Raw genomic sequence first — 23,264 nt, forward strand, 5'->3', positions numbered from 1 at the left:
ACAGGTGAAATTTTTACTTTAGATTTCGATTTCCCATGTGATTCTCAATTATTTTTAATTTATGGACATGAGTGTACTTTTCAATAATAATGTCCTTATTAAAACACAATTATTATTCTTTAAATATTTGGGAGGGTCATTGAAATAGAGAGAAGAGAGAGAGAAACACTGCACACACTTCTGCAGAAAAGAAGGGATGATGATTAAAATCAACTTTGTTTGGATTCCAGCAAAATTCCTATAAGGCCGGCCGGTATTACACTATAAAAGTTTGATAAAATGTCCTATTATAAAACTTGAAAAATGCAGCCAATAAAGTCAACGGTTGCATTTTCTAGAATGTAACCAATAACCTTATTGATTAGATTTTTCAAGTTTTATAAAATGGATTTTATCAAACTTTTATAATGTAATACCGGCCTAAATCAGATATTGCACCTCTACTTGACCAAGAACTTGGCACGCCAAGCACCATTTAATCAAATAACCATATATACCTAGGAAATCAGCAAATATACAGTGAAAGTTCTTTAGTTCAATTCTGACAGACCACTGGAAACCAATCCAGACAAATGTATAAATACAGGCTCTGTCCAACATCAAATTAGTACTGAACATGCCACAGCTCAAACAAAAATTAGAGTGAAACCAAAATATGATCAGCCCAAGAATCTTTTATCTGGTTAACAAAAGCCTTACACGTTACAAATTTGTAAATTGTTCCTTCATTAGTCAAAATATCTACGTAGGTACTTGTGCATTATACATGCACACCTCTTTTCTGCCGAATAGTTATAAGTGATAATAAAAAACTTCAAGAAAAAAATCAAGGAACAACTTACGTGTCATGCAAATACTCCCACACAGCTTGAGGTAAAACTATACATAATTCTTCCACATATTGTGCTCGGTTAGGTGGAACACCTGGAAAAAAATCGTTAGGGCTTTTTTTTTATTATTCCTATTTAGCTTTTTCACTAAAAACAACTTAAATCTTGAAAACTTAAAACTATGCACAATAAAAAAAAATTATCCCAGAGGTTATCCTCTCAGCACATCTGTCATTTAACTATTTAAAAAAAGAAAATATGCACACAGAGCATTTGCATGTGAACAGCCCTCGAAATAATAAACACTAGCAAGGTGCTAAACATATACTGAAGTCAATTTTAAGTGAAATGTAAAAAGAATATTATAGTTGTTTCAAAATATGTTTAAAAAATATTTATGGAAGAACTTCAATGAGGGTTTAATATAAAGGATATAATAGGACCAAGAGGATTTTCACATTAGATTAAAGGAAATTCCACGCACACACACAAAAGATTTGAAAAATATCACTGTAGAGAAATTTATCATTGTATCAAGGACCTTGTACAGCTCACAATTGTTTCACAGTGTATCTGTGATGTAGTTAAAGACAATATAGGCTATATTTCCTCTCTATGAGGGATCAGCTTAAAAAATGCCATGTTCAGGGGTGCAAGCGCCCCTCATTCTATTTTGGAGCAGAAACTTTCATTTTTGGAGCAGAAATTTTGAAAATGGAGCAGAACTAAAAACTAACTGTATCTGCAATATAAGGAGTAATTTTTCCGTGAAATGCCAAAAGTTGTGGCAAAAATGGTTGGAACGAATAAATTCTTTATAAATTTCCTTCACAAATTAAAGCCTATTTAAATTTTTTCTGAAGTATCTTATCTGTCACTACTAAAACATGAATTACAGAAATGACGAATAAAAATTATTAGATTCTTTTCAAATTAAGCACCATGCATACTAAAAACCTATGCAGCAAGAATTTCTGCTGCTTGAACACCAAAATCTTAATCATCCTGATATGGCAAAAAAAAAAGTGCATGTAGAATATAATAAGGGTTTTCATGAAAAAAGTTAGCTTCTCACAGAATTTAAAGAAATGATTAAATTTAAAAGCGAAATGCAAAAAATGAGAAAAATATAAATACCTTATTTGCTTAAACAATTTCTCAACATAATAGCATGTTAATAAATTAAAAATGTTTTTTTCTGCTGTTTTTCTCAGCCTGAAGCCTGTTACAATATTTTCTATACGAATCACGAGTCGCTTTCAGAAGTTCAACATCTTAACACCAATTTTTTTCGAATTTTTCATGCCCTTGAACATAAGATTTTGTGTGTCTTATTCTTTTAAAGCATTGGAACGACAGATTTTTCGCTGTTCAAACAGACTTTGGTTAACACTGAACTCTCTTTCACTGTCTGCATTACCATGTGCTAAAGATAAAAAAAGCCTTCATCAAAACTGGCAAAATTTTGAACTTTGTGCTGCTTTCAAGGTTACAAAGTTTGAATATGTCTGCCCAATATCTATCTCTCTATTCTCTGAACTGATTTTACTTCTTGTAATTCTTTGCATTGTGGTGCAACCCATTCATCACTCATAATTGATAATTCTGTTGAACAGAAGCAAGAAAAATGACCCTATGAAGGTCAAACTTTGACATGGCCACAATAGCATCAACCCTATGCATGGACATGCAGAAGACAGAAGGACAAACCTAAAGACACACTACGGCAAAAGCACAGACAATTGTTTACTTTCCTGCACATACATGCATAACATTATCAAACTAACATGATGTCTCCTTAAAATCTTGATAGATATTGAAAATACTTTTCAGAAAATAATTATTTCAAAGCATACCTCCATGGGTGCAAAGAAAATCTGTATTTGTGATTGGACCTGGCTCAGCAAAGTTATTGAATTTGTTGATCCACTGCTTAGATATGTGAAACTGCAACAACCCCTGCTATAGAAATAAATATTTCAGAGGATATTTAGTTAGCATTTAAAATTTAATTACTCGCATATGGAAAATTCAGAAGAGCTTATGAGCATAGCAATCTACTGAACTGGAGTATAAAGAATTGAATGTTGTTGGGTGCCATTCACTACTGCAAAGGAAAAATAAAAAAATTTTTAAAAAAAAGGAAAGAAAAACATGACTCATAAAAAAAATTATGAATAAGAGCATGAAAACAGAGATTGATTTTAATGAACAAAAAAAGCTGTCAATCTTGAAAAAATAAAATCTAATAATGAAATTTTCCAATTCAAAAACAAGAAAGATTTAAAAACTGGAAATACTCACTGTAATTTCCTGCCTATAATCTGTAACTGCAAATTTAGCTGACTTGAGGCATAAAAGACTTCCTATAATCTGACTCCATATACTAATGTGTTAAACAAAAACATCACTAACCTTTTAATTTGAATGCACATAAAGCATGGTGAGATTTTCATTAGGTCTTGGGGTTGACATTCTAATAATGATCTGTATAGTCCATATTTCCAGAAAAAAATTACCCCAATTCATATAAACATTTAACCTTTCTTAATAAACTTGGAAAATATGAACTTCCCCCAAAAAATGTGTGGTATAACCAAATATGACAATTGGAAATAATAATTCTATCTTGTAAAATACAGGTGAAATAATCACCCTGACACTAATGCAATCTTGAGAATGAAAGGCGGTTGTTGGTGATATTTTTCTTTAAAAAGGTCTGTCCCTCTATTTGCCTTAGTTTAAGTCCTCCATTATTTAAAAAAAATGTTTTACACAATGGTTTTTAATATAGTAAACTCGCTGTATAGTAGATTGCCTGTCTGTGCATAGAAAAGTTGATATTATTTAATGGGTCTTTTTCACTATCTTCCAATAACCCACGATTTTTGATAATCCACCATAACCCTATAGTCTGATATGTGCTGAATTAGTGAGACTGCTATAATTATTCAGACAATAGTCTATAATTTGCACTAAGTGTGTCTGATTTTGTTTAACATATAATTTGCTGATTATAGACAGGAAATTATAGTAATTGGTTTACTATTCAGAAAATCGTCAATGAATAAGGAAAATACCAGGAAATAATAAAAAATTCCTAAGGTATTTCGAAACGGTACGAGTGTCGTCTTCAGAGGAGAGTATCACGCTGATCAAGTTTCCCACTTGGATTGAGTACCAAATCTTCAATCTCGGTTGCTCAGCGAAACGGAAAAACAATACGTCTGTTCAAGTCAAATGTTGTGGCAAGAATAAAGCGAAGCACCTGCGTGTAAGTCTTTTGCATGCATCTTTTTCTTGATTGGCTGCTTGCAAAATGGAGCTATCCGATCGGTCTATTCAAATTTTCTTTAAATTTCTGCTTCTAATGACATTCTAATGAATTTAAGCCATGGTGATGCAATTGGTGGTGTTGATTTACTGTTTGCTAATTTATTTTTGAAGGTCCGGATGTATGTGCCTTTGTAGAAGTCTAAATCGGTCGTGGATTTCACTTTGTGAAAAACTTTCGCTTCCTGAAATTTGAATCTATGGCTCTCTTGCCAGGAGTGAGCGGTGATGGTTGATTTTTTACAGTGAAATCCACGGCCGATTTAGACTTTTACGAAGACACATACAACCGGGCCTTCAAAAATAAATTAGTAGACAACAGTAAATCAACACCACCGATCGCATCGCCATGGTTTAAACTCATTATGAGTGGGAATTTAAAGAAAATCGGATAGTTCCATTTCGCAAGCAGCCAATCAGGTTGTTACAAAAGACTTACACTCAGGCACTTCGCTTCATTCTTGCCACAACATTTGACTTGAACAGATATCTTGTTTTTCCGTTCCGCTGAGCAACCGAGATTGAAGATTTGGTACTCAATCCAAGTAGAAAACTAGGTCAGCATGATACTCTTATCCTCTGAAGACGACACCCATAGCGTGTCCAAATGCATTAGGAATTTTTTAATATTTCCTGGTATTTGCCTTATTCATTGACGATTTTTTGAGTATTATTATGTAAAGACATCTGCTCTTCCAAGTTGTTTTTCTATTAACATACATACTTCATTTTTACTACGCTCCAACAATTCAACAGCTCTCTGCCTTTTTTTTACGATTTCTTCAGTTGATTTCCTGTAAATATTGTTTAAATATTTCATGTATAGATAAGTACATTATGTATAAAATAAAACTTAATTCATAACCATTTTTTTAATCAATCATTTTTTTAATTAATATTTAATTATCTACAGTGTTATTTATGACTTGCAACTTTAGTTCAATATTTAACCAAATAAAAGTTTAATATTCTGTTCAACACCAACAATGTTCTCCAGAACCTTGGCTTGATGAATTGATTTATATTGTATATAACAAATCACGTTAATGCATTTAAAGTTGTTTACTGGATAGTCTTGAAAACATTTTCCCATTTGGAAAAGTACTAAGCAGAATTTCAAATACAATGCATAAAAACTATTGAAATTATTTTACAGAAAAATATTATACAAATTCATGAGATAACATTGTGCTCTTCATTATGTCTGCAGCATGCATGTGTGCATGCAACATTTTCTCAAAACAGAAGTAAAGATTTATAGATGATACAAACTCATCAAATATAAACACAACAGTTTGATAAAAAAATAATGATAATGGTCACAAGAAATAAAAAACTTCTGTTTCCCATTAATGATAAGAATATCTTATCAATAACTGTGTAAAATGAATTATGCTGAATTATTACACTAGCTATACCTGGTGCTGCCCAGGTTTTCTATTACTGGGAGGACTAAAAAAAGTGACAAACCATTATATATGAAGGGATGAACTGTTATACATAATACTGGCAGCATTAAAGAAGTGAAAAACCACTGTAAAGGCATATGCATGTCTGAAAAACATTTTTGGGAACCACAGTGAACATTCCGAAAGTGATTGTTGGGGAAACCATTGTTGCACTACAGTTTCTTTGCCCATTTCGGCATTTGCCCAGCTATGTCAAACTTTAAAGTAGCCTATCGTTCAATCTGGGTCATGTTTGATATATATATGCAAAATTTGGCAACAATAGATCTAAAATTGTAGATTTGTATGGAGAACTTAAACACACAGAAAATTAATTTTGTATATATATAGAGTTAAGAACATTCCAAAATTATGTACATAGGTGTCATATCACATACAATTCATGTTACATGCCACTATACAGCATTGCTTAAACATCCAAAGTTGAAAACTCATCTTGGTGACCATGCACAGTTATGACAAACATCAAACAATTTATTGAAGGGGCAAACAACGTTACAAAGCAGAAGCTGCACACATGGCTTCTGATCATCAAAAGTGATTAATAGTAGTTTTTGTTGCACCATGCAAACTAATAAATATACAGTAAAAAATACCACAGTTTTTGTTGTTTTTTTCTGCAAAAAATGTCTCGTTTTCATCAGTTGCCTTGGATTTTGTCGCTGCGCCCACGTTACCTCGATGCTAATTTTCATTCTCCTGCTCAGTGTGACATTGTTTCTCATTGTATGAACATCACCCTGCGCATCTAGTCAAACAATTCTATGGGACGAAAGAATGTTTCCAGAGCCAGCAGCCCTTCGAAGAAAGCGGCCAGGAAAAGTTATTCTGAACAACTCTTTGAACAGCTTTCTTGTGACATGGGTCCACTGACTCTGAAGCTAGTTCTAGTGCCAAAAGAACAAGAAGGGAAGTGACTCCAGATAGTTCCTTGAAACCTAAGGTCCTTATGGAGGGGGATTCCAAAGCCTCCTAGATACAACTAGTACATCTATACCTATATAATCTATCTAGGAAGCTTTGGGGATTCCTCTTCCAAACAATAATATCAGCACCTCTCTCTCCCCCTCGCCATCTTCCATATGCAAAGAAGTCTTCAGAAAGGTATAAAAATTTAAATTCCATGTTAAATGTTCATTTATTCTTTATATCAGTCTTTTATATCCATTTTATATTAATTTCTTATTGTTTTCAGCATTAAAAACTATATTTATTCTCTATAAAATGTTTTTTGGTATTATTTTGGAGAGTCTATAACGAATTAATTGGACTTACATTGATTCATATGGAAATAAAATTGCATTAGTTTTCAACAGTTTCGGATTTCGCCAATTGTTTTTCGGACGGGTTATCAAAGAAAACCAAGGTATCACTGTATATTAATAAATTTCTATCTCTGGTACTGTTAGAATTTTGCTTAAAAAATTGTAATTTTTATCTAATAAACTGACTCCTCCGTCACCTGTCAAAACATTTTCTATATCTATGGATACCAACTCAACTTAAAATTATATGCTAACTTTTCTTCATAGCATTTTCTTTATTCTCTTTAAAAAGAGAAAATTAAAAAGAAAAATTGATCATGGACATAAATTGTACAAAACAAAATGCTCATATACCTGTAAAATAATACATAAGCTTCACAGTTTTGAACAACTTGTGGATCTACAGCAGTCACATATTGGTCATCAAATTCATACCACTGTTCATTGAGGCAGTTCAAAGCATATGCTGTATAATGACCAGCTAAGAAAAATAAAAGATGATAATAAAAAACATTTGCATACCAATAAAATTATGAACTGACATAACTTGCATGCTAATGAACAATAAATAGCATAATGTTCATTAATTTACAAGTTGAAAAATTATGTTTGAAAGTGTAGAAAAATAATGTATAAATTTTTTTAGAAGTTATTTATATTTGTATAAGATAAATTATTAACTCTTATTGTGGTCTTACTAAAGGTCAAATGACATAATTTAGCACAGTGGTTCCCAACCAGCAGTGTGGGAGAGCATTTTTGAACATAATATTTTGACTCATCTTCTGACTTCTGCTGACAAAAATGTCATACGAATTTTGTGTTGTAAAAGTTTCTTTCTCAATTAGCAATCACACTTGAAAAATACAATTATTTACTTCAACTATTTCATGGTTTGTTTACATTTGTACCTCACATTATAAGCATGTTGTGCTTAGATTTGAAACCGTCGTGTGTGAACACACGACTTAGGAAAAATGTCAAAAAATTCAGTCAAGTGTCAAAGAAACATTAATTTATAGTTGTGGCTAGAATCAATAAATGAAGAACTATTTTTAATGAATATTTGTTTACAAATCTCAAAAAATGTTAAGAAATAGTAACTTTCTTTAGTTTCGTTTTTTAATTAGCCAGAGTTTTGAATTTTAAAGCCAGAGTTAAATATTAGCCATTGCGGAAAAGGCATTAAACAATAAGTAAAAGGATTCATAGAAATTATTGATAATTAATGTAATCAATTGCAGAAAAAACCAATTTTCTAACAAATAAAAAATGTATTATCCAAGGGGGTGTGGAAATGTAAGTTGCATTGCTCTGGGAGTGTGGGAAGAAAAAAGGTTGGGAACCACTGGTTTTTAGCACAAATCAAAAAAAATAAACATTCTCTACCGATTTTTATTTTTGGGTAGATTTTTATTTCTAACTCTCACATATCAAACTAATTTCAACCACAAACTATTTTTATTTTCTATATCAGTATCACATGATACAGAAAAAAAAAATTTGTTACAAATATTTGGCGTTGGGTAGGGGAAAAGTGACAAAATTTTTTGAAAAAAATTGAACATTCATATGAGAAAAACTGTGAAAGAATTCAAACATTTAACACCATCTGTTCTACAGCAGACTATTTGATATTCATACATTGCAAGGCAGCTATCAAAATCAAAGAATATATTTTTAAGAAAAAAAAAAAGACAATTTAAATATATAAAGATATAAGAATCTAATTTGTTTTATTAAAAAGTTGATATTAAAAACATGGATGAAACAAAATATTAAAGAAATTATGAATATAGTATGTGACATGGTCATACATCATATAACCTTTCTTTCTTCTCTTAAAATTATCTAATATAAGGCGATACCTCAAGAACTAATTTTTTTTCATTGTTATACAGCAAATGGTTAGCCACTATTATAACCATGAATCAATCAAAAAACATTTACCACCAGAAACGTCCATTTCATATAAATTTAGTAGATATGACAAAAGGTATGGAAATCATCTTTATTTATAATGGTTTTTCTGTGTGTGTTCAACAGTGATGACTCATAGGAGCAGCAACAATGTACAACAAACCCCCTCAGAATAGTTTTTTCATTGAAAATATACCAACCACTCCCCTGGCCCCCAACCAGTGAATGCAATAAATGAGAAACAGAATTAAGTGACATACCATAAAGTTTTTCAGAAGAACCAAGGTCATGACCTGTAAAGAGAAGTTTTCGAGAAATAGATGGAGTTATGAAGATATGGTTATTTTTCCCTTAGGTACTCTGGAATTGACTTACGTAAAATGGAGTTCAGCAATTTAATTTTGTATCAGAGAAAACTTACACCAATACAATGTTGACATTATAGGGTGAAAACTTATAATGTACCACATAGGGATTTAATACTAGAGAATGAGTAACACAAATGTATCAACTTTTTTCATCCTGTTTAAATCCAATTTCCCAATGTCAACTTTGCGTAACCCCGAGTAGTCTATATATTTTATTTTGACAACAATATCAAAAATTCTTCAAGCACAAGCATGTGGTATGTAACAGCCCGTGTCCTTAAAAAATAGAAATGCTGATGGTCTTAGCATGGTCTCCCTGAAACAAAGCCTATCTGAAAAAACACTCATATTTATCAAGCAGTGAAATATACAGTGCAAGACATAATTATAAGACACTCTTAAATTTTAGTGAAATCACAAGAAGGAGCAAAGTAAAAAATATCAAAACTTTCAAGCTGTTTTATGATGGCAAAAAATAACTTTATACCGAATATTGAAATTTAGAATAAATATTTTCACATTATTTTATCGAAAAACAGAAAATGTAGTATGGACAGAATTATAAGACACCTACTGATTCTTGAGGGAAAAGTAAAATAAAATTCAAACAAATCACATATAAATTTACCAAAATGAATATTTTGTACAACCACCTGTTGTTAATGTAAAAACCATTTTACATTAGCATGCATTATCATGCCAAAGCAAAAATGCGATTTGGCATGAATTCAACCAAATCAATGAGTGTCACAAGAGACATCATTCCAAGCCTGTGATAGGGCGGCTTTTAGATGTTCGATGGAAGAAAATTGTCTCCTACCTGCGTATAGTGATCTGCAAAGGATGCCCCACAAGTTTTCCATGGGCTTGAGGTGAAGGGAATGAGCCGGTAATGCAAGAACATTGATGTTTTCTTTCTTAACCACTACTTTGTGTGACCTGACATGTGAATTTGGCACATTATCTTGTTGGAATATGCAATATTCACCTCAAAGAACTTCTTTATACTGTATATACCAAGTTGCTCCTGCAAAAGTTTTACGTAACTTTTTGAATTCATCCTTGAGGGCGGAAAAACTACATCGGTCTTTCCTTGGGCAGAAAATGCTTCCCCAAACCATCACTGAACTACCACCCATTTGACGGCTTATTAACTGAAGCATGGCAGACCTCAAAACATGCCAATATGAATAGAAACCATTTGGATCATCAAGATTGATTTTTTTTTCATTGGAGAACAGAGTAGAATACAACTGATGAGCCCAAGGCATGGTATGTTTTGCGAGAGTCAAATGATCCTTTTTGTGTTTCAAAGTTAATGGAGGTTTTTTCTTGACTTTCATTAATTTGATGTTACTTGTTACTTGACCTTAAAACTCTAGAAATTGTTCTCTGCAAGTACTGAAGTTGTAAGGAAGATTTTATATTTCTGGATGACATTTTGCTCCTTAATGCTAGAGCACAAACATTGCTCTTTGATGAGGTAGACAAGCATGGGGGACGCCCAGATTGTTTTTCTATAAAATCACATATTCGACGGTTTAAACAATTTGTGACGGCACATCGAGAGCATCCATTTCATTTGCTATATACACTGCTGGCCACCCAAATTGCAACACCAAGAAAGACAAGAGATATCGCAACAATATTTATTTTGTAGATAACATGTTGACCAAGCATCAAATGATTAAATTTATAGACTTCTGTGAAGTGTGGTTCCTGCCAAAATCAGTAGCCAGAGTAGCCGCCATTGTTGGAGATCACCGCTGCCACACGCCTCGGCATTGATTCAAAGAGACTTTGGATGTGTTCTTGGGGTACAGCAGACCAAGCAGCTTCCACGCGTTGCCAAAGTTGATCTGGTGTGGCAGCTGGGGATGTAATCTGGGTCAATAGTTGAGCAACCATGGACCACATGTTTTCTATCGGCGAAAGATCCGGAGAGCGAGCTGGCCAGGGAAGCAATTCAATCTGGCGATTGACGAAGAACCTTTGGACAATGCGTGCCACATGTGGTCGCGCATTATCCGGTTGAAATATGGCTGTGGGCAAGCCCTGAAGGTAAGGAAGGACAACTGGCTCCCTCCAACACCTCGGAGATGTAGCGCTGGATTTTTAAAGTACCGGCAATGCGTACTAGAGGAGTGCGAGAGTGATATCCAATACCGCCCCATACCATAATACCCGGTGCAGGACCAGTGTGGCGGTGCATAACGCAGCTGTTCAGCATCCTCTCTCCACAGTGTCTCCAGACTCGAATCCGACTATCGGGGTGTTGCAGACAGAAGCGTGACTCGTCAGTAAAGACAATTTCATTCCATTGTGCTGTCCACATCCTTCTTTCATCACACCATTGGCGGCGGAGACGTCTGTGGTTCTGCGTCAAGGGTAGACGAAGCAATGGACGTCTTGCGGACAGACCACTCTGCTGTAAACGGCATCGAATGGTACGCGCAGACACTGGATGATGCGGTACAGACTGAATGTGCTGTGCTATGGTTCGTGATGTGGCTTAGCGATCCGTCACTGCCATACGCACAATACGCCTGTCATCACGTGAAGTGGTGCACTGAGGTGGATGCGATCGAACACGTCGGTCCGTCGTACCCTCCTGCATCCAACAATCACATATCCGCATTACAGTTGTTTGGTTTCGTCCAACACGACTACCGATTTTCCTGAAAGATAATCCACAATCTCGGTAGGCCACTATCCTTCCTCTGTCGAACTCGGATACTTGATCAAAAGATGATCGCTGTTTTCTACAAGGCATAATTGATCGTTTTTTTGAAAAAACCACAAGAAAAACACAATTGCCGTACTTCAAATCGTCGAAATCTCCAAGCCTTAAATAGCGCTTTGAAGTGGCGCCACAGGCGCGCGTGATGTGCGTCTGCGCTGAAATTCTAATCATTTGCATATCTCACCTCCACTAATGCATGTTGTAAATTTCATATTATTTGCATGCTTCCTTCAGGGTGTTGCATTTACGGTGGCCAGCAGTGTATGTTTTAGAAAAACCAGTGACACGCAATAGACAAATTTCATGAATTTCACTTTTTTGCTGCACTGTACCATGTGGCATTTTTTGTACTGATGAGGTACTTGCAAAGAGGAAATATTTTCATTAGTTTGTTATCTAGTAATGTAGAAAAATGATTTGCATAAAGTGACGCAATGCTACACTATTTTAAAATGATGAAAATGAAAATGTCTTATATTTTTGTCCCACTAATTTCTTACTGGAATTCACAAAAATATTAAAATATCAAAAACTATTTCTCGGACATCCTTGTAATTTCACTCACAATTGTAAACAACATGACAGATACATGTACTTAGGTTTCATTATTGTGGGGGGAAATATTCTTTGTTTTTTTCACAAATATTTGTAGTGTCTTATAATTATGTCTCTCACTGTAGTACAACTAATAAAAAAAAAATGTGAGTGAATTAAACTTACAGCCAGCTGTTCCGTGATGGCATATAACTGCAGCAAGATCATAATTGGTAACAGAAGAAGGGCAAGCTGAGAAAGAAGAACTATTTGTGATTGAAATATTAAAACATTCAAAACTATTTGTGAATATTTCAGTCTAAAATAAACAGACAAATGGTGTGTTATGCATATTTTTTTAAAAAGTTGTTAGAAAATTTAAACTGAATTTGTGTGAAAAGTCATTCTAAATCACTCTACAGGTTGCAAAACTTTTTTTTCCTTCATAATAATTCAAAATTATAATCCCCAACTAAAATGAACAAAAGCAATCACTCCTCTTTCAAACATTTTACTAACAAATTATCTCTTTAATTTCATAGACATAAAGGATAATGGGCAACCACAGGAGATTGCTCTTTTAGACCAAAACACAAACATTATGACATCCTCAAAATTTCAAATTCTGTATACCTCTGTATTCCGCCTATTGCTGGGATATAAAAAAAAAACAACAGAGCTTCCTTTCTTGGATGTTTTAGTTAGCCCTTTGCAGTTTCCTGCCTCCAACAGGTTTTCCCACCTCCCTGCACAGAAATTAATGCTTTTATATCTAGAGGCATTAAGATCTCCCCCAGCAATGTCAGGTAAAATCTGAAGCTGCTTGATTTTGTTTTTCAAAAAATATATTCATTAACAAGTTAAAACATAAATAGACAAATACAGAATTTTTTTTTAAATCTTTGAATACAAAGTAAAATTTCTTAACATTAGAAAAAAATCTTACATTTGTGAAGAAATGGTGACATGTCAAGCCCTTCCAATGGAAAAGACACATAACTGCCTATTTTAGAAGAGAACATCACTTCATGGCGAAATCGTTTCAGGTGTATACATAGAACCTATAAGATGTGATAATATTCATTTATATGTATAATGAATTATTTGAAAATTATTAAATTAATGCAGAGGTTTATGATCATTTGTAACGCAGAACTAATTTTGAGAAAAACACAAAAGATAATAAAAAAAACAAAACCTATAGTTTATAGCAAATCCTGAAAATCCATTCTCCCATGCCAAAAGGTTGGAGCGTTAACCACTTGGAACGGAAACATTTTTTTTTCAGGCACCCGTATCTTGTACGGTTATCTTGGCATCCTCTCCCGCACCGAAGTGAAATTACACCTTTAATCAGGCAAGGCAAGGCAAGGGTGGCACCAGTTTCAAAATCATGAAATCTCCCGATGTCATTAGGTACAGTAATCAAATGTCTTATTGACCAGGATTATACAGTATTCTAGGTTGTTTTTAAAAGAACATTAGTGTCCTAGAAACAAACATTATAGATTCAATCTCAGTAAGTATACTTCACAATTCTGTGGTGTTTGGTCAGAACATAACTCCAAAATCACAGTTTTGAGATATAAGCATTTTTAATTTCATTCTCATTTTAAAAATCAGAAATCAAGTATACATACAAATACAAATGAAAATATCATACATTAGCATGTTTAGCCATATGCTCGTATCTGTGCATTTATCTCATTTCTAATTAGTTGTAATTAGCAAGAAATGGAGATATCTTGTTCTGACCAAATGTTGTGATGTGGTCAGAACATGATAACTCCAAGAATTTTTATTTTCAATCTTTGTTCTAAGTCACAATATTAACAAATAAACTTATTATATTACTAAATAACGCAATATTAACAACTAACAAATGAACATATTAAATATCAAAGTAAGACAAGTCATCAACACACACACATACATTTCAAATTTAAATTATGTTTATTCCTCTAAGAAAGGGTTATTATGCCAAAACTTTTTAAATTTCTCACCTTCCTCCTAAATAACAAGTGTTTTGCTTTATCATGTAGATTCTTCTTTGTTCGATGTCACTAACGTAAACAGAGGCATCCTCAGATGAATGAAGTTTTTGTTAGAATGTATGGTATAGAGCAGGGGTTCTCAACCGGTGGTGCTCCATGCTAAATAAATAAAAGAGGCCTACAAGGTTCTGTCATAAAAATTATGTACAAAAAAAAGCTCTTTGAGTCACACAGGGCTCCGCCATAAAAATTATATACTGGATAGGGCTCCGTGAGAGAGAAACAAGGTTGAGAACAGCAGGTATAGGGAATCAACAAATTGCAACAAAGAAAGAATGTCGTCATACTACTTCTTTTGAATTTTTACTGGTTCCTCATAAGCAATATGCAAACATACGTTATTTGCAGACAGTCTCGTCCTCTTCTCTTAATACTGCAAGTTCTGAAAAGTTCCCCATCCTTTAGTGAACATTTAAATTGGAATTCCCCAAAATTCTTGGTGACATGAATTCAGAAAATATTGTGCCAAATAATTGGTAGTTTCTCTATGTCCACCATTCTTCTCATGAAAAATTCTTCATAAGACTCGAAAATGAAAAGAAATCATTGTTTCATTTGGATCACAAAATGCTTTGCTGACATTCTGAAAGGCACCATCCAATCTTGAGGATTCATATGTGAAGGCGGTCACACTTTCTGTATGTGTCAATATGAGGCTTGTAGTGACCCTTTTTCAACTGTTTATTATACAAATACAAATACAACGCCACAACAGGCAAATTGCCCAACGAGGTGGCTGAGTTAAGAACATCATGGATCCCAAGCCCCTACCTACTACTGCTACCCACACATGCACCCCCCCCCCCGCCGCGGAACCCCTCAACGAATCGGTACATGCGGGAATGTGCGTGTACGTGTAGTGCTATCTGACGTAAAGTTTTTGTTTCTGTGTAATGCTTGTTATGTGTAGTGCTGTCATCTGCCCCCAGTTTTACAAACTATGAGTGAAGTGTTATGGTTGAATGATTTACCGTTGTAGGACTGTTGCTCTCTGTGGCGAGACTTTTTAACGGGGAGATCGGCTCGCATTTGCGCCTTGAAGTTGGGAACCACAGAAAACCAACTTCAGCCGACCACCACTGTGGGGTTCGAACCCGGATCCTCGCATCACGAGTCCGGCACTATAACCACTCGACCATCATTCTTTTTTATTGTTATTATTATTTATGTCAGTGTGGCAACATGTGTATTTTTATGTAGTCAAAGCTGACTATCACTATCGTTTTTTTTTCCATTCGGCTTCTCCGTACGTCTGCCACACGCTCCTGCTATTAAAGTTATAATGGTTGTATAAATTGTAAATAAAACATGTAAATAATTAACAATCGCTATATTCTACTTGTGAGCTAGCCTACCGAACGACGTCGCGCTTCCAACAGCGTAACAGTGGTGACCTGTTTTTTTTTTTGAACATGTGAGATGCAAGTTGCTGTTTCCCTTTCCCGACCACGTTGTTTGTGCTACGACCGTGAACTTGTGTTTTCGGCTACCGGCGTTTTACGGTTTCCGATGAAAACAGATGCTGTCATCACCTTCTGAAGATGTTGTCAAGCATACGGTAGGCTCTTTTTGAACTTCTCTTGATTTGTGTGTCGCAAACGCCACGATGTCAACGACTCAACCCGAATCGATGGAAATCAACCCAGTCGCAGTAAAAATGCCTCCGTTCTGGCGAAATCGCCCGGAATTGTGGTTCAAACAGAAAGAATCGCAATTTTTGCTCTCCAAAATTAGCGCTGACTCGACGAAATTCAACAATGTAATTACTAGTTTAGGTTTTTACTAGTTTTTTTTACTAGTAATTTACTAGTTTAGCAGGAACTCTCGGTCATTTTGGATATCTTAATGAATCCACCGGCTCAAAATAGCTATGATGCCCTGAAAGAGCGGTTGATATCCCAGTATGCCGATTCCGAATCTTCTAAGTTAAAGGCTCTTTTGCAAGGCCTAGTTTTGGGTGACAAGCGCCCGTCACGTTTGCTATTGGAGATGCGCGATTTAGCTGGCAAGCATTTTGATGATAAAGTTTTGAAAACCTTCGGTTACAACAATTGCCAGTAGCTGTTCAGCAGATATTAGCCATAAGCACTGACGACTTCCCGAAGCTTGCGGAGATAGCAGACGGCATATTGGGCGTTACCAAGCCCACTGAAGCCAGTTCAGTCCAGCCGTGTCCAATCGATACCAGATTAGATGAGATCTGCACTCACCTGTCTAGATTAGAAACTAAACCTCATGGTCAGCGTTTTCGTTATCGTTCGCGATCTAGGTCTCGCCAATCTCTCTCAGCGGGACAGACATCTCAAATTTACTGGTACCACAGGAAATTCAGAGAAAAAGCGCACAAAGGCACAGCGCCCTGCTCTTACAAGCACTCAAAAAACGAGTAGAGCATTCGTTGGGGGCGCACAGCGAAAATGCTAATATTGCATGTCGCCTATTTGTGTATGATCATAAAAACGGATTGTACTTCCTTGTTGATACTGGAGCATCGGTATCTGTGTTACCCGCTGAAAAATCTGAATTGTCAAACAAAACCAATTCCTTTCAGTTAACTGCTGCTAATGGCACTCAGATTCCTACATTTGGTACTAAGATACTGAACTTGGACTTTGGTCTGCATAAGAATTTTGTTTGGAAATTTGTTGTGGCCTCAATCAATAAGCCAATCCTAGGCGCTGATTTTCTTAGTCGATACAGCTTTTTGGTTGACATGAACAAATGTCGATTAGTTTCACAAGATTCAAAATTGTCCATATCCGGATCCAGGGCAGAAGTACCCTCCACAGGTGTGACATTTACTATGCATGATACTACTGATTATCATAAGCTGTTATCCAAATTTCCCGAATTGACTAAGATAAATTTCTCGACCAAGTCCGTTAAACATTACGTTACTCATTTTATCGAGACGACAGGGCCACCTGTGTTTGCCAAGGCCAGACGTTTGGCGCAGGACAAGCTTACTATCGCTAAACGTGAATTCGCTTACATGGAAAGTCAAGGTTGGTGTCTGCCCTCCAAAAGCAATTAGGCCAGCCCTTTGCACATGGTTGCGAAAGCAGATGGAGGATGGTGTTGTTGCGGGGATTATCGCATGTTAAATGCCAGAACGAAACCCGACCGCTACCCAATTCCACACGTGCATGACTTTGCTAATTTTCTCGCTGGAAAAACAATATTCAGTACCCTTGATTTGGTTAAAGCATACTACCAGATTCTGGTACAACCAGCACACATTGAGAAGACGGCAGTCATAACACCATTCGGACTATACGAGTTTCTTTACATGCCTTTCGGTTTGTGCAATGCCGGTCAAACACTGCAAAGATTCATGGACTCTGTACTTCAAGAATTTGACTTTTGTTTTCCTTACTTGGATGATGTACTTATCGCTTCGACGTCTCCAGAGGAACATCTCGTTCACTTAAGATGCATTTTCGAGAAATTCTCCGAATTCGGAATTGTCTTGAATATTGATAAGTGCATTTTCGGAAAATCTGAAATAGCATTTTTAGAACATACTGTGAGTGAGCATGGTATCAAACCATTGGAAAAGAACGTTGAAGCTATTCTGAACTATCCACAACCGCAGACCATTCAAGAGCTGTGCCGATTTCTCGGGATGCTTAATTTTTACAGACGCTTCATCCCAAACGGCGCGAAAAAGCAAATTTTGCTCAACGCGTATCTTAAAGATAGCAAAAGGCACGATAAACGTCTCATCCAATGGACTGAAGAATCCAAAAACACCTTTGAAAATTGCAAGACTGATTTGGCTAATATAACCCTTTTGTCATATCCACAACAAAATTCTGCGTTGGCACTGATGGTCGATGGATCCGACTTGGCGATTGGAGGTGCCCTACAACAACGAGTTGGAAATGACTGGCAACCCATCGCATTTTTCTCTCGTAAATTGTCAAAATCTGAGCAGAACTACAGTGCTTTCGACAGAGAACTATTAGCCATATACGCTGCTATAAAGCGTTTTTTATACCTATTAGAAGGATGGCACTTTATAATTTTTAGTGACCATAAACCATTGTCCTATGCCTTCAATCACATCAGTAAGAACAACTCAGCCAGGCAGATAAGGTATCTGGACTTTATATCGCAATACTCCACTGATATTCGTCATATATCTGGTGTTGAAAATGTTGTTGCTGACGCTTTTTCCCGTATCAGTTCGATCAAATTTCCTTCTCCTCTCGATTATAAGGAAATTGCCAAAGCTCAAAGGGAAGATGAAGAGTTGGAACAACTTCGCACTTCTACTAGCTTAGAGTTCAAACCCATGCTGATCAACAGCGAAATTGAAATTTTATGCGACGTTTTAACTGGAAAGGTTAGATCTTACATTCCTGAACCATTCAGACTTAAAGCATTCAGCACTGTTCACAACTTGAATCATCCTGGCAAACGAGCAACTGAAAACTTGCTCTGCAGTCGTTTTGTTTGGAAAGATATGAAAAAAGACTGTGCAGAATGGTGCAAGACTTGTCTTGTATGCCAAAAATCTAAAATCATCAAACACACCAAAGCGTCACTTGGAAAATTTCCGTTGTGTGATAAACGTTTTTGGACATGTGCACATAGACATTGTGGGACCACTCCCACCATCCCGTGGATTCCAGTACTGCCTAACAGTAGTGGATCGTTTCACTCGATGGCCGGAAGTTATTCCCATGGAGGACATGACAGCAGAAACTGTTGCAAGATGTTTCTTTTCAGGTTGGATCAGCCGTTTTGGTACCCCTGAAACCATCACTAGTGATCAAGGTCGACAGTTTGAAAGTTCCTTGTTTCGAGCCCTTGCTACAATTATTGGTATTAAAAGAATTCGTACTACACCATATCATCCGGCCGCAAATGGTTGTGTTGAACGTTTTCATCGTGACCTGAAGACAGTGTTACGCTGCCTCGAAACTGACCACTGGACCAACATGCTTCCTAGCGTTCTTCTAGGTATCCGCTCATGTGTAAAGGAGGACATCGGAGCTTCATCAGCAGAACTCGTCTATGGGACGCCACTTCGCTTACCTGGGGAGTTTTTCCAGCTCTCCAACGATGTTCCGCCCGATGAATTTGTGGAAACACTCCGCAACACTGTGTCGCAAATTCGTCCAGTTACTACAACCATACATGGCTCGCACAAAATCTTCTGGCATCCAGCTCTAGATGACTGTTCTCACGTTTTTGTGCGATGTGACGCAGTTAAACCCACTTCGCGGCCGCCTTATGATGGCCCTTACGCAGTCATCAGCAGAGGTGATAGACATTTCACATTGCAGTTCCTGGACCGCGTCACTACTATAAGTGTTGACAGACTGAAACCTGCCTTCTTAATGAAGCCAAAGGACATAATTTCGATCCCATGGAAGACTGTACCCTCAGGCCAAAAAGAAATGGAACTGCGTTCCGGAAAGAAAGTGTGTTTCAACTTATAATTCGTCGAGAGCCTATGATCCTCACGACTGGGAGGGGGTCATGTAGTGACCCTTTTTCAACTGTTTATTATCATTCTTTTTTATTGTTATTATTATTTATGTCAGTGTGGCAACATGTGTATTTTTATGTAGTCAAAGCCGACTATCATTATTGTTTTTTTTCCATTCGGCTTCTCCGTACGTCTGCCACACGCTCCTGCTATTAAAGTTATAATGGTTGTATAAATTGTAAATAAAACATGTAAATAATTAACAATCGCTATATTCTACTTGTGAGCTAGCCTACCGAACGACGTCGCGCTTCCAACAGCGTAACAGTGGTGACCTGTTTTTTTTTTTGAACATGTGAGATGCAAGTTGCTGTTTCCCTTTCCCGACCACGTTGTTTGTGCTACGACCGTGAACTTGTGTTTTCGGCTACCGGCGTTTTACGGTTTCCGATGAAAACAGATGCTGTCATCACCTTCTGAAGATGTTGTCAAGCATACGGTAGGCTCTTTTTGAACTTCTCTTGATTTGTGTGTCGCAAACGCCACGATGTCAACGACTCAACCCGAATCGATGGAAATCAACCCAGTCGCAGTAAAAATGCCTCCGTTCTGGCGAAATCGCCCGGAATTGTGGTTCAAACAGAACGAATCGCAATTTTTGCCTACCGAACGACGTCGCGCCTCCAACAGCATAACAGGTTTCTTAAATTTAAGGTTACATTCTAAAAATACCTTTTTATAAACTGATTTACTAACTAGAGGTGATTTGCCTTCAGTTTCCAATTTGTTCTTGTACAAATCATACATTTTCTCCAGATTGAGATCATTGCCAAGGTAGAGTTCAGATGAGTGTCTTCGACAATAGTGGCTCTCATAAGCCGGGAAACTCTAAGATATGCTGACGCACGTAAGTGATATCTGCTTCAGAACGTTTAATAGCAGGGGGATGGTTCCCACACTGATCTTTAAGTATGATTCCACTGAAAGATGCCTTCTTCTGTTTCACTAATTCATTTAGAAAACGTTGTGTTTCTCCAAATATGGCAAGAAAACATTTCTTATACACATACTCCAATTCTGGACCCATTTTCTTCTACATTATATTGAACTGTGATTTCCCTTTTGGATGTGTTACTTGTCTTTGTTCTTGATTTCATCTTTATTTCTAGAAGGCCTCCAATATAGCTTCTTCGCTCATATCGAGAAAGGAGTTTCCTGTATTCTGTATAAATTTCTTCTCTTATGTTCAAATTAATTTTATCCTTCCATTTGTTTTTGCACCCTTCTAATTCTCATAGGCCTTGCTGGATGGACCTTGCCAGCAGATGTAGTAAATTCTTCTCCTGTAACCAATCTTCTGTGCTCGTCTCAACTTTCTTTGCATTGGTCCAAACCCTTTTTTTCGTTTCTTAAAGGCAGCTAAGTCAAGCATTCTGCCACCCTCTATTTCTATCATGGTCTCTTGAGATGTGATAGAACAGACCCTATTCTCTCAGTATCGTAAGCTTGTGACAATACATTACTGGCTTTTTACGTCTTCTTCTTGCACTTTTTAATTATTTCAAAATAGTCTTCAGAGGTATCATCAGCGCTTGGTTGAAACGTTATGTAACGTTTGAAACGTTATGTAATTATCGTCACTTACTTCACCATCTGAATCCAAGAACAATGACGGAAGTATTTTTGCATTACTTGTGTTTGCACAAGAGCGAACAGCTCTATTTACTTCTCTATGTTTTTCATTTTGCAGGAACTGTTTTTGTCTGGACTCCTAGAAAATAAAAAGTACATAAATAATAGAGCATTCTCCTGTTTCTAATGTTATAGGCCTATTAGAATAATAAAGTACTGGTCTAAAATTATTACATAATAATAATAATTATTATTATTATTACTATTAGTAGTAATTAATTTGGTTTTTAATATTATTTCTGATTAACTGCGAACAGAATATTAAGCTATTTATCCACTTAGAAATGTGTAATCTTTAATATGAAAACGGAATGTGATTCTGTTTTGTTATTTTTAATATTAGTAATGAAAGAAAACAGAAACTTACCGATTGTTGCTTTGTGGTTTTTTTTTCAATGTAGTTACTACCATTCTTTTACCACAAGAAAGGAAACTCATTGTTAATGTTAAAACTGACTACAACATTTACCACTAAAAACCACTGTTATGATCAACGAACCTGCCGCTATTAAATGAAAACGCACGGTTTAAAAATAATACAAAACAGTTTATTTAAACATGAGTACGCTCGTGCAGAGCACACAAGGAAAAGACAGACTTCAGCAACACTAATTCTGGCGACATTGGCATTAACTTCATAAAATTATTGAAAAAAAAATCATTGGCATTAACTTTAATGCAAGTGAGTGTGTGTGTCAATGTTGCCAAGAATTATTTTCATTTGAATTTTTGTAGCACTGCATCAATGTATCAAACAAAGGTTTTGAACTTATATTTTATATGGTTCAAACATAACTCCCTATTATTGTCTTCACTCGAATAATACTATATAGAAAATGATTTGGTCAGTACATGACAAGTGCACATGTCACGTTCTGACCAAATCTAAGATAGCAGGTTCAGATCACTGCTATAGAGAAGGCTGTGTAGTGTTAGATATATCATAAATATACCAAACGAAAGAGGAATTTTTTTATATAGTGTGGTACTTTTAGCTCAAAAAGTAATTTTTTGGAGTTATCATGTTCTGACGAAACACCACAGCATTGCTGATATTTGTGATCCAAATCATAACTCATGTTTCCATTACATTAAAAATATTTTTTTTCACATGGTAGAGACATGTAAGAATAGTTTGACTGTGAAAAATAATTTATTATCAGTATCTTAGAATCAATGCTCCCACTCAAAAATTAGAAAAAGTTAGACTGAGAGATCCTTAGACAACATAATCATAGCATAATTTAAAAAAAAAAAAAAAATCACTAAAAAAATTATCTTTTTATAGAGTTATTTCAGTATCCTATAAGATTGACCAGAGCCAAAGCAAAATGACAGAAAGAACTTCATAACAAAAACAATTTTTGGCCAGAACAGTGTACTAGCAACCACACATAATTCTTTTCTGTCTCTCCTCACACAAAATATATTACATTCTTTTTTGAAGTCTTTTACAGTCCAGTGTGTCAACTCTCTTCGACAATGCACAGCAAATTATGAAGACCTGCAAGTTTTTCAAGAATGATGCTCTTTCGAGACCACTTTCAAAAGCACAGTGCACAATGTGTAAATTACAAGGGCGAAAGTAAATAAGTCAAGGTGAACAGGATGGTTTT

At 35.7% G+C, this 23,264-nt stretch overlaps 1 protein-coding gene across 4 annotated transcripts in view; it reads right to left on the bottom strand.

The window, feature by feature from the left end:
• Positions 1 to 23,264, bottom strand: part of Usp20-33 (Ubiquitin specific protease 20/33) — a 70,906-nt gene that overhangs the window by 17,249 nt on the left and 30,393 nt on the right. The window contains exons 11-17 of one of the 4 annotated variants that reach the window (XM_089249441.1): positions 13,409 to 13,523; positions 12,649 to 12,714; positions 9,078 to 9,110; positions 7,252 to 7,378; positions 4,888 to 4,957; positions 2,687 to 2,789; positions 843 to 924 (exon numbers count right to left, since the gene is read on the bottom strand). In XM_089249441.1, coding sequence (XP_089105567.1) covers positions 843 to 924; positions 2,687 to 2,789; positions 4,888 to 4,957; positions 7,252 to 7,378; positions 9,078 to 9,110; positions 12,649 to 12,714; positions 13,409 to 13,523 — 596 coding nt within the window. Of the gene's footprint in view, positions 1 to 842; positions 925 to 2,686; positions 2,793 to 4,887; positions 4,958 to 7,251; positions 7,379 to 9,077; positions 9,111 to 12,648; positions 12,715 to 13,408; positions 13,524 to 23,264 lie in introns of all 4 variants that reach the window. The other 3 variants (XM_089249440.1, XM_089249442.1, XM_089249443.1) reach the window with 3 other exon arrangements.

This window comes from Pholcus phalangioides, unplaced genomic scaffold, assembly GCF_987345545.1.
Source record: "Pholcus phalangioides strain wild (caught in Gottingen) unplaced genomic scaffold, Ppha-v1.0 ptg000022l_1, whole genome shotgun sequence".
Lineage (NCBI taxonomy): Eukaryota > Metazoa > Arthropoda > Arachnida > Araneae > Pholcidae > Pholcus > Pholcus phalangioides.